The sequence below is a fragment of the Diadema antillarum genome, unplaced genomic scaffold (genome assembly GCF_040938485.1).
Source record: "Diadema antillarum isolate AM-2024a unplaced genomic scaffold, OU_Dant_1.0 scf00000042, whole genome shotgun sequence".
Lineage (NCBI taxonomy): Eukaryota > Metazoa > Echinodermata > Echinoidea > Diadematoida > Diadematidae > Diadema > Diadema antillarum.
The window spans coordinates 775,888-788,560 of NW_027270931.1; the positions used below are offsets into that span (position 1 = coordinate 775,888).

A 12,673-nucleotide genomic window follows, 5' to 3' on the forward strand; every position below is an offset into this window, starting at 1 on the left:
CCTTTCCAGGAGAGGAAAGAAATAAATTTAACTCTTGGTTCCCCACCCATTCACCTCCTTACCTTCAGAGGTAATGCCAGGGAAACAAATTTCTGCTTTGATATATTTCTAGATTTGCAATATTTGAATTAATAGATGAGTTAGAAGTGGGTTTCTGAAGGAGCACTGATACTGTGGAAAGATAAGGAATAGGCCTATATTTTTCCATGTTAAATTGGCAGTGTGGAGGTTGATGCAGCATTTAAAATATGAGCATCGTTATGGCAACAGAAATGGGGAGAATCCCACAAGTGGGGTGAGGGGGAATATCATGAGGGGGCAGGGATCGGTGGGGTGAGGTGTTGCAGGTGTCTCCCTGGGGGGAAAAAGGATGAGGCGTGGTTTCCACTAGCAATGTCCTCAACGTGAAACCGCCTAGGTCATCCTGGCTGGATGTTCAGCTAGCTATCAATCACCTCCCCGCAGCATGACAACCCAAGCATCTGCTGAACGAAACCTTTCATCTCAAATACAGGCAGGATTTCCCTACTTCTTGAAAGTATACTACCTGATAACAGCACTGAGCTAATAATATTGCAATTAACACTATCATCAAGGGCAAGCAAAGCTTAAAACAACTGTCCTCTTGTTAACAGATATGCAGTCTTCTTTCCTGCATGACTCAGAATTTCTCTTAGTTTTGATGGATTAGATTGTCAAATTTCATGTTCTTCGTAGTCCCATCATAGCAAAACAAATAGGTGAACCAAATCAAGCGCAAAATCAAGAGCGAAAGAGAAGGAAAAAGCTTTCTGGGTTCCAATGACTTTCTAGCACAGTCAGTAAAACAAACACTGGCATGTCTAGCTATGCATGTTCAGAAGGGACATCTTCTGTCAATATCTCGCCCAAAAGATAAAACTGATGGAACTGAGCTGTCACAGGCAACATGCCATGTTTCAGACTCGCATAAATCAAACTTAGATGAGGAAGAAAAAACAACAAAAAACCCAACCCAATCCTGACCTCCCTTTTCTGTCGTACCACACAGAATTGGAAATTAAACAAACATTCTCTCCTATTTCCTCCCAGGGGAGAAGGGGACCAGTTCAGAGCATGACCCCATATGTCTCAACAGCCCCAAGACAGCTATAACTCTCCTTCCCTCGAAATCTGGGGTGAAGTAGCAGGGGAACTCTAAATCTCTGCAGGCATCATTAAATGTGATTTGATGTCCCTCTCAAAAAAAAAAAAAAAAAAAAACTAGAGGTTTTTATGACTTGGGTAGAGATAGAAGATTCTTTTAAAGGAAAAATGTTTTATAGTGATGAAAGTATCTCAACAAACAAAGTTATTCGTGATGGGATTGACGATGGAAATTAGAGCATCAACTCATCAAGAGTTTCTGCAAGATCAGACACAAAATGAGGTGTTGAAATGGTCTGACTTTGAGAAAATTGTTTACTGTGAAAATCTAAGACACCTGCCCAGGCCAGAGTAAAAATAAGATAAGGAAGTCTTTGAAGTTCTCTTAATTTGTCTGTTTTTGTTTATTAGCCCTCTATTCATCCATGTACATTGCTATTACCTCATAACAAGACAATTTCATTTCATCTGGTTAGTGGCCAAAAAAGCTGGACTAAAACTTAGTAGCACAACCTATGACAGTGCAGCAGACCTGCACCAAAGCCACTGACATACCTGCCAACATTTCAAGATGAAATATCTTACTCGTGGATTGCAAAAATCTTATTTTATATGTAAACTGACGTTCAAAATCTTACTTTTGGTCATATCTTCAGAAAATACACATGAAAGGTATATCTAAATATTTTTTAAAAATCTGATTTCTCTGACAGAAAATCTGATTTTGCTACTTTTAACGTAAAAAATCTTACTGAATCTGATAAAATCTTACTAGTTGGCAAGTATGCACTGAACTGTTATTGCAGTGGAAAGTTCTTGGATGGGTTCAAGTTATCTCCAGCAACCCTCCCCCCTCCCTTACACCCTTTTGTGACCCATATGACCCCTAGTCACCTCTCCTTATAACCTTTCTCACTTAATGTTTCAGCTAACGGTGACATTCACACATCAGCACTCCATTTCCACACCTTCATGCACTTTCTCTGTTTTCATACGCATCTTTCTTCCCAAATCATTCTATCTCGCCAAAATCTGTTATTAGTATCATTTTTTTTTTTTGGTAGTAGATCCATTGGATTTCTCATAAAACTCTTTCAACAAAACTACAGCGAAGAGATGTGTTCAAACTGGAACACAGTGTGCAAAACTGTGGTGAAAATATATAACAAAGCTACATGTAAACTCTTGGAAAATGCTGAAAAAGTGAAAGAAATGGTTAAGCTAGAACACTTTGAGCAAAATTATGGCAAAAACAATTATGATAAAGCTGAAATACTTTAGGCAAACCTACCAATGACCAAAAAAAAAAAAATGTGGTACAGATGAAAATTCCTAAGCAATGTCACTGGTCCAATAAGAAGATGCTTCAGTCAATTTCATGACCTCCAAGATAGATATTGGGAGAATTTAAACCAGGAAATTATCAATATACACATCTGGTCTCCATGTAATTTGAGCTCTTGATGCTTGAAAATGTGAACATCGTTTACAGCCCTGTCACGGGCAAGTTTTTCTTTTGCGCAAAAAACAAACTTGGAACATCGAATGCATCACACCACTTCCCCAGTGGAAATCAAAGTGACATGGGGAGAGAATATGGATTTTTTATTTGCATTAGCGTCATTCGGACGATGCCCTGTCTCACCCCGAGAGGATAAATCATGACACAATCTGAAAATTCCTCAATAAACAGATCGCAAATCATTGACTCTTTCATGGGGAGCCGCATATACTCTACAAGCATGTCTGATATAAGAAATGCTTTTACTTGAGGCAATTCTCCCCCAGTTAAAGAAAAGGAAAAAATCTACTTCACATGGGCCACCAGTTAGGACATTGTGTTATTGCTGTTTCCATGGCAACAATAAAGCCATATCTTTCCCTGACCCATAGAGGCTGATCAAAAATATCACCCCACCCCCCCCCCCCCCAAAAAAAAAAAGAAAGAAAGAAAGAAAAAGAATACCAGGTAAAAAAAAAGTTAACTTGAAAAGGTTGTGGATGTGCCCCATTTTAGCCTGATGTTTGGTAGCTGTAAGTTCAATTTGGCTTTTAATAGTTTGCATTGTAAAATACCATATAAATTATTTCATCTTACATTTATTCATCACTTCAGCTTGAATTTGGGTTTAAAATGAAATCACAGGACAACATGATTGGTCACACTGATAATGACAGGGACTGTGAGTTATCTGAAAGTGAACTTACATGCACTACCCAAAGAAGTCTGCTAATACGCAATACTGATGAAAAATCAAATCAAATAGGAAAGATATCATGGGCCCAAGGGGGGGGGGGGGGGGGGGTGAAGGGTGGACTCAAGGACTGGATGCTGTTGTTTTCATATTTTGGTTCTGTTCCATCAAAAACTTGCCATGGTTGCAGACTGTAAACATTGTTGCCTGGCAACAATGAGATATTCCACAAAGAATCGTAGGTTGCTGCTATGGTGATTGCAGCTAACAAAATTTGCTGTCACAGTAGGTACGCTTTCCTTTGGAAAAGTTGCAGCAATTACGCTCCGATGTAAGTATGGGCTCAGGAAAGAAGTAAATAAGTCTAGGAAAGAATCACATAAACAAAAGGGTTTCTCCTTCGGAGAGGCAAGGGGCAACCAAATTGGGGCAAAGAAAGGCTCTCTTTTGTCATACCTCCACAAGTCTATGTGCAGATGTTCAGCAATAGAGGGCAGCATAGCAGTTCTTGTTTGTGGCTCGCCTCCAACAGTAGGTGGCACCGTTACATTTGCAAGTGCAAGTACTGCAGTTGCAATTGAGTGGGTGTAGTAATTGGCAATGAGACTCCTATGAGGAATTGCCACCAGTTTTGCAACAGTGAAATTGATATATTTTCTCCTCTTTCTGTTCTAGGTAACTTGTTGAGGACAGGCTGACTTTGCTCCAACACGCATTTCCCATAGACAATTGCCCGAGTATACTCAGGACTAGTCCTCAACGGGACCGGTTAAACTTGCCACTGAAAGCATTTCTAGATACTGTAGGATAAATTCTGCACTTGTAAAATACATGTTTTAAAATACATGAGTGTTCACTCATCAAGTGCTAGTACAGCAGAACGTTCTTGTTTTTATTTTATGTTTACCGATTTAGTGACTAGACTGATACTGTAGAAGTGGATATTTTCGCGTGACTAATTTTTCGCGCTTGGCCGGGTTGGAAGAGTTTCGCGTGTTTTTAATTCCGCGGAATCAAGACATCACGCACAGGCACATATGGCAAGCAAAAATATTCGCGTGCTTTTATTTTCGTGCTAGTTTCTGGTTGCGCGAAATGCGCAAAAATTTGAACATCGCGAAAATTTCCACTTTTACAGTACTTAAAAACTTTATAAAAAAGTACCTCTTGTAACACAAATATGCTACATATCATCACAAAATTGGGAAATCACTAACTTTTGTTCTGAAAAGGGATAACGTTTATTCCTCACTCCAACATAGTGATTCTCCATTGCAACCACGTAAGTGAATGTCTTGCTATTCCGGGTACGCAAAATAATATCATACTCACAAAATATATGAGATGTATACAGGACCTCATCATTTTTTCCAGAATTTGCATAACATTAAGGGTTTGCGTGCCTGTATAGGCAGAGCCACCGCCACATTTTTAAAAGTTGGGGGGGGGGGGGCACCCAAGTTCACATTTCTGCTGTCACTTCTGGGTTTCATCAGCTAACAAGCGAAAAAAAAAAAAAAAAAAGCCTTACCCACACATTTCTGCAGTCACTTCTGGGTTTCATCAGCCAACAGGCAAAAAAAAAAAAAAAAAAGAAGAAGAAGAAGAAGAAAGGAATTCAGTGGCAAATTTTTGGTACAACTTCCAGGTTAAGCGCCTTCAAAGAAAAAAAGAAAAATGCCTGAACCACATTTTCTGGTGCCACTTCCGAGGTAAAGAAAAAGTGGTGGTCCCATGTATTCTTATGTATTATGTAATAAAAAAGCCCCCCCCCCCCCCCCCCCCCCCCCCACACAGTTGCATCAGCTCAGGTATGGGTTTCCAGGGTTACTCATACTCACTTGGGCGAGGCTTGTTTGCTGGGCAGCTCAGCGGTCAGGCCCTCGGAGCCAGAACTGTCTATCCTGGGGAGGGTGGTGCCCACTTTGCCGGGGCGGGTCCGATCTCGCTCTTTCTCCTTGTGGGCGGGCGGGGGCGGGGTCTTCTCCTCCTTGATGCTGCTGCTGCCACCGTCGGGTGTCCCCTCGCTCTCACCCGCCAGATTCTCAGAGCTGCCCCGGCGTACGGCACCCACCAACCTCTGGAACAGGCAGGGGCGCTATAAGGGGGGAAAAAAAACGTGTTGGAAGGGGCGGGGGAGAATGTTGAAGATGGTAGAAGGAGGATGAAGTTATCAGAAAGTAATGAGCTGGAGTTGCATTTGAAAGACACCAGTGCTATTGATGATAACCCTACACCAATGTACATATGTCACATCAATTACCATGGAAGATTGTTATCAATTTAGCTTTCAATGTTAATTAAACAGATGAATTTGTTAGAACTGCCACTTTCATAACCATGTCACCAGTACAGACAGTTTTCCAGAAGTATGACGGTATGAAAGATGTTAATCTGCATATCTTCAGTCAAAACTAACTTCAATTCAATCCAAATTTCCTTTTGGTTTGGCTGTTTTGCTTTCTTTAGCACACTTTGTTGATACTGACATAAAATCCTACTGTATTTAACAAATGTAGCGCAAGAAAAATTGATGTGGTAAAAGTTCCAATTGGTAAGTAATATTCATATTGATAATCTTGATTAAACAACTGGAATAAATCCAAGCTAGCTGATTGCATTACTATACTTTAATGCAAACTATAAATGGCTGATACATATATCCCATGCTAAATAATTTAATATTGTATCACTTTCTAGTAAAATAAATGTATCACTATCTACAAAAACAAAGAATTTTTTCAGAACACAGACAGAAATTAATTAAGTAAGTCACTATCATCTACAAAGAGATCATAATATCAGAAAAGAAGCTTTCTATCTTTACACATTTTCTATGCATTCTATGAATAAATATATCGACTACAGCACAAAAGCTTAAAGATTCCACTTGTAGTAAGTGACATTGACACAAATAAGCTTCTACATTCACTGATAAACCTCTAATTAGCATACGTTGACAGGTTTAATAAAAAACAACAACAATGACTTGTCTTTGTTGAAACAGCAGATAAGAAAATTTTCACGGCACAATGAATATTAATCCCTTTGTGATAGAAGTTTGTGAGCACTGCATACATTCGATGAATGACTTGCTGAAGATCATGAGGTATGTAGCAAAATATATACATTTATAATATGTTTTTTACTTGAAACTCCTTGTATTTGCTTGATGGGCGAGAACAATATTACAAGAAATTCGTACAGAATTTAGAATTGTCAGTTATTAAAATGCTAACTGGGGAAATAATTTTTTTTTTTGCATAGCATGCTGCCAAATGATTATACTAAAATACTCTTCTCTCATACAATCTGATTTGGAAATGTGAATGCAAGCATGATCTACGATAATGGAGATTTATAAAAGAAGAGAAATATTGTATTTTTTGTACAGTGTAGAGGAACAGTGGTATAGTCAAAATGTTTTCAAGGCCCTCCTGAGCAAACTTATGCAACTACTGCAGACGAGGAACTCGACAAGACTGTTGCTCTTCTACAAGTCACAGAAAAGTGAAGAAACTCTTAACCCATGATGGGTAAAATTTCTATGGTTGTATGAAAGTGCGCAAGATTCATACAAATTGATGGCATATTCATGGTATCCTTCATATAATTGATGAACATTTCTTTTCTTTTTTTTTTTTTTGGGGGGGGGGGGGACTGCTGTTTTTGTTCTATAATAATTTGGTGTAAACTAAACACCACTGTAAAGAATAAACAAAAAAACAATTAATCAATGCATAGCTGGTAAAAAGCATGATACCATGGATTTCAATATAGCGAATGTGCCTCAAATTGGTCTATTGTCTAGGAACAAAGATACATAGAACTACTATCGAAATATGCGATCATACACATGAGATGAAATAGAAATGGTGATAGCATACACATCATTATATCTTTGTATGTCTCTGAAACTTGGATAGAGTGATCCAGTGACAGGGAAGAATGTTTGAGAGAAAAACGGTGAGATCGAGGCAAATCAGTCCTACTCGGAGAAAAATATAACGGAGAGTCAACTACGATGACTATTGGTATCGAAAGAACAAAGAGATCATAATTCATAAATGCTACACAGTGATACTGTCATAGAATGCAAGAAGACTGTCTTCACACTGCAAGAGAAAACAAACCAGAAAGAAGGAAAAAAAAAATGTGGACAGAGCCAGAAGTGCAGAGACATATTATGGAAAACAAGGGGAAATGAAAATTAAGTCTCAAGGCAGAATTTAAAAAAAGAAAAGAAAAAAGAAAAAAGAAGCACATGCAAAGAATAGGTGAAAATAAAAAGTAACAGCAAGCAGTGCTTTCAAGCGAGTGGTCAGCAAAGTGACCAGCAAGCACAGATTACTCCTCTTTACCTTTTGCGCTGCCAGTATGAACTATTTAGGGAAGACGATGAAGATATCGGGTGGTGTGAAGAAATGCATTTTTTCCCCCAAGAATAACAGGACGAAAAAAAGGGGAAACAAAAAACAACAACAACAAAATAATAATAATAATAATAAAACCATTGGTAAAAAAAGTTGTGATCAAAACAAGAAAACAATGAATGTGGAATGTGACATGAATCAATGCGCAAAAAAAAAACCCCAACAAAGTCATGTGCCAAGTGGAATGCAAAGTGAGCATGCCATGGAAAAAATTCTCTCTTGGTGTCAAAGTGTGGGGTATTTCTTTTTTTTTTTAAACAAACTCTTCAAATCTCATGCATTTTGTCACTGTTTTGCATAAAAGAATTTACACACAAAACATTAATTTTGGCAAGGAAAAGCGTGTGGGTACGGGGCAAATTTCAGAGGGTGTGTATCATTCAACAGGTGTGGACTGTAGATCTGGGTGAGAAATAATTAGCCAATGCCATATACAGCAAATGAAGGATTGTTAGAAAGGCAATTTGCAAGCACAGAGAGGGATATTCATAAAATATTGGAACTTTTTGACATGAATCAATAAACTGTCTCTTTTTGAAGAAATAAAACTGTATGCTCGCACATGTCAAGAGATACTGAAAGACATTGACAGATAATATTTGAACAAAATTACAGGAATATGACTATTTCAACATAGCTTGTATATGATAAATAATTTGCCTGCTGATTTACAAAAACGATGGGTAAATGAACAGTAAAAAATTATGATATGGATCAATCATGTGACACAGAGGAAAAATGTTTGAAACCACCTAAACCGGACATGAACATGAAATTTGGTATGTATAGAACTATTCAAAGAAGGAACGTATGAAGTATGATATGAATGGCTAGTATGGATTTTCAGAAGCAGATCAATGAACACACATGAATTCACAGAAAATAAGTATATCTAAACTATACCAGAGTACCAGTTCACATCCATTAAATATTCTGGATTATATAGCAAATCTCTGTGACTGTGGTAAAATCAGCTAAACCCAGATAAATTTCGTTTATTATACTCGCATAAATTTTTGTCATTATTGTGAAATTGAAACTACAGTGACAAGTACTGTGACTGTCTTCATTGAAGGTAGGAGATTTGAAAACATGCAAAACAAGACCTACTCAATGCCAAAAACTTGTGCATATGTAAAAGCATTTTGGTGATGGGTGCACAATGCACTCTGTGATCCGGTAATGGCTGATATCACATAATACATATCGTAGATATCCTGAAACCAAATGATTGAACAATCAGAGCTGGGTTTTACTAATGTTAGCACAGTCAAAATTTGATATAGAGTAAAATAATAGCAAACATAACTTTATTCTACTCAAAACAGGGCTTAATGATCTTTATAATTATGTTTAGCCCTTTCTTTCATAGACTTGATAAAAAGTGGAGCATTGTAGTATGCTTGGCCAATGAAACGACAAATCTTTTCAAGATGTATAAGGCACGAGTATGGATACATAATCTCAAATAAAAAAAATAATATTCTGTACATATCATTTGCAAACAAATTTAATTGCATGGATCACAATGACCTCTTATATATCATCTTTAAATGAATAGAAAAAAATATATATACATATACAAGAAACTTTGTTCCAGCAAAACAAAGTCAACTTAAATCATATGCATAATACTATGAACTGTAAAGACAGGAAAATCCATAACTTTACCTAATGCAGAAGAGGGTAACAAGAAAATGTCAAATTGATACTAACTTGATATTGGGCATGGTTAATTTGGTCTGAGGAGTAATTGTGTGTGTGTTTGTGTGAGTGTGTGTGTGTGTGTGTTGATGTAATTGGAATGCGTAATGAATATGTGTGGTAGAACTGGAGAATGTCTTGTTCATTTAATTGTAGCGTTCACATTTTATTGAACAGTTAAACAGAAAGGTGAAAGGTCACAGAAACATCAAATCCACATCAACAGCAGTGGCACACAGAGAACAAAAGACAGGCATTTCGGTAATCCTCTCATCTTCACTGTTTTTCTAATGCAGTTTTGACATTTATGTGACATTCACCATGCACACATACACACTAGATCTTCAGTTTATTGCTGAAGTGTTAAAACAAATGAAATTCAGGCCTTCGTGGACACGACACAAAGAAGCTTCAGTTTATATACTCTCAGAGAAACATATTTTGATATATTCCAATGTTATTCCTCTATCCTTCCTTCTCTCACTCCTCATCCCTCTCTCTCCTTCTATCTCTATGCGCATCTACTCTTTCTACATCGTGTTTAACCCGTTGAGGATGGACTGATTTTGCTATAATACACATTTCCCACAGACATTTGTCCGAGTATACTCGAGACTCGTCCTCAACGGGTTAAACTGGCACCCTTCATGACAATTTCAAATTCTGAACATTCCTCCTCTTGTAGGATTACCATGAAAACTTCAAAGTTTTTTCAGAGGTCTTACCAGCACTTGCCTTACCTGAAGATTTTTCCTGCACAATGTGTATCCTGTCCACGGACATGGAATATCAGTTTGGCTCCATGTCACCAAATTACATTTTCAAATGGATCCACAAAAAGAAAGGCATGCTAGAAAAGTACCCAAATAAGATATGGTCTTTCAAAAATTATACCATCTACTCAGTTGTTTTCCTAAAGAGACAGAAACACAACATGATGAGGATTGTCATAGGAATTAAATCATCATAACTTTTATCACTTAATGAAATAATGTAGAAACAATTAACCTTGAAAGAACATGAATGGACATTGAGCTCACTCCACAAAGGCTTCAGAATGTCTGCACACAGGAAGCACACAACCAACATGAGTCATTTACCCGCAGTTTTATTATCTGAAATATAATGCCATCATTACAATATTATCATCTTTGAAGACGGCCATACCAAAGGTATATTGGAAGATATCAATATCATACCAGTTGATAAAATATAATAAAAAATGGAAAAGAAAACGATATTATGTGTATTGTAATTTATATACTGTGATAGCTATGACATTAATTTGAATTCCCTGCTACATGAAGATAATAATGATTTTTTTTTTTTGGTTCAACTTCACCTCTCCTGTACATTCTCAAGTCAGTTTTATATCTTCATATATTTGTATATATAAATATATATCCAGGGTGGTCCACAACTTGAAATTTGAGCATGTTGCAAGCTCAGAATCTGAGAATATTGCAGAGATTGAATATGCGCGGAGCGCACACAATGAGTACGTAGTATGCAATATTTTGCTGCTTATCTCTCTTTGTGCTGCTTACATTCAATGTTCTCTCTCATGTTTTGCACACAAATATCTAAGTACCAGGTAGTTTGACGTTTCTTATGTTATGCACATGTTTTGCACATCTTTGAATACTTTTACTTTGAGCTTGTTACAAATTCTTGAGGATGTTGCATAGCATGTTGCTGGCTTTTTGAGGATGTTGCACAAGAATTTTAGCATGTTGCAGCGACATGCTAAAACCCCTCGTGGACCACCCTGTATATACCTAACTATATATATTTGTATATATATATATATATATATATATATATATATATATATATATATATATATATATATATTTGTATGACTTGAAAGTATACAAATACTCCAACATATGACAGAAATCAAACATGTATATTGAATCTTTCCATGTAAGAAAGAATCTACATTGATGCATGAAAGTCTGAGAATATTTAAAAATCACAGGTAATACAGGAAAATATATTTGAAAACAGAGAAACAGGATATTCAAAATCTATATATATATGATTTCATGTGGTTGGCAATGAAAACCCTTGAAAAAGTACTGATCTAATCTCTTCATCACAAGATACCAAATGAAGTACCAATCTAATCTCTTTATACAAGATTATCATATCAACAAATGCATTCAATAGGTGACAAATGGGGAAGAGCTGGAAAATCTGCTGTAAATATAATGTGTTGATTTCATCTTACATGAAGCAAATGTCAACTAAGTAACTACAAACTGAGTAATGGATAATAAAAAAAATCAATGCTTGACAAAAACCTGGAGTAAAATATTACTTTTTCTTTCTGTACCACTTGCTCATATAGATTACAACAATTTGAAAAACTATTTGAAGTATTACACACTTTGGCCCCATTTTATCAAAAGATATAATCATTTATAAATTCCCTTACCACACAGGCTGCCATATACTTATGATAGAAATCAACCATATAATCAATCATAACTCTTCATAAAACAGGGTCTTTGACAACTAGACTCTGATACTTATAATTCTTGTAAATGTAGCATTGAGAAATACAAGAGCTTTCTACAGACTTGAAATTTTGTACTATCCTACATAGTTCTATGCTGGTGTAAAGACTATGAGAAGAGGTAATTACAGTTGGATACAAGGCAAAGCTTAGAAATTGCAAGATCAAAGTTTACTTCATAGTTTGAATATCATTTGCATATGCACTAATCATTAATACCTCTAAAAATATCCTGAAGTATAACAATTTTGAGCACTGTCAGTCCAGTTTCACTTTTTTCTTCTCAAGGAAAAGGCTTCTGTACTAGAAGAGCATACATCTATTCATAAGTTAGAATTTAGCATCCAATCAGTAAATAAAATTTCTATCTCTCTCTCTATAAAATTGAATGGCTTAATGCATGTACATTAGACATTCATTATGTATTTTTGTGTGTGTGCCATTACTAATAATAAACACACTCTGCCAATAGCAGCTGCATTACATACGAGGTAAAGTGATAATACATGCAATAAAATATAATCTCAATTTTCTTTGAACACTCATGAGTTGAATAATCCAAAACCAAGCAATATCATAGAAATATAGTTTTGTTATTTACAAACTGAACCCATAGATATACATCGCAATCATTGCAAACATCTTAGTTTGAGGAAATTCAGTACTATACACATACTACAAGGACACTGAGATAT

At 36.4% G+C, this 12,673-nt stretch overlaps 1 protein-coding gene across 1 annotated transcript in view; it reads right to left on the bottom strand.

Moving 5' to 3' along the window:
• The window catches only part of LOC139713117 (voltage-dependent calcium channel type A subunit alpha-1-like), a 303,372-nt gene that overhangs the window by 37,495 nt on the left and 253,204 nt on the right, over positions 1-12,673 (bottom strand). The window contains exon 43 of the mRNA XM_071624874.1: positions 5,162-5,418. Within this exon, the coding sequence (XP_071480975.1) occupies positions 5,162-5,418 (257 nt within the window). The remainder of the gene's footprint in view (positions 1-5,161; positions 5,419-12,673) is intronic.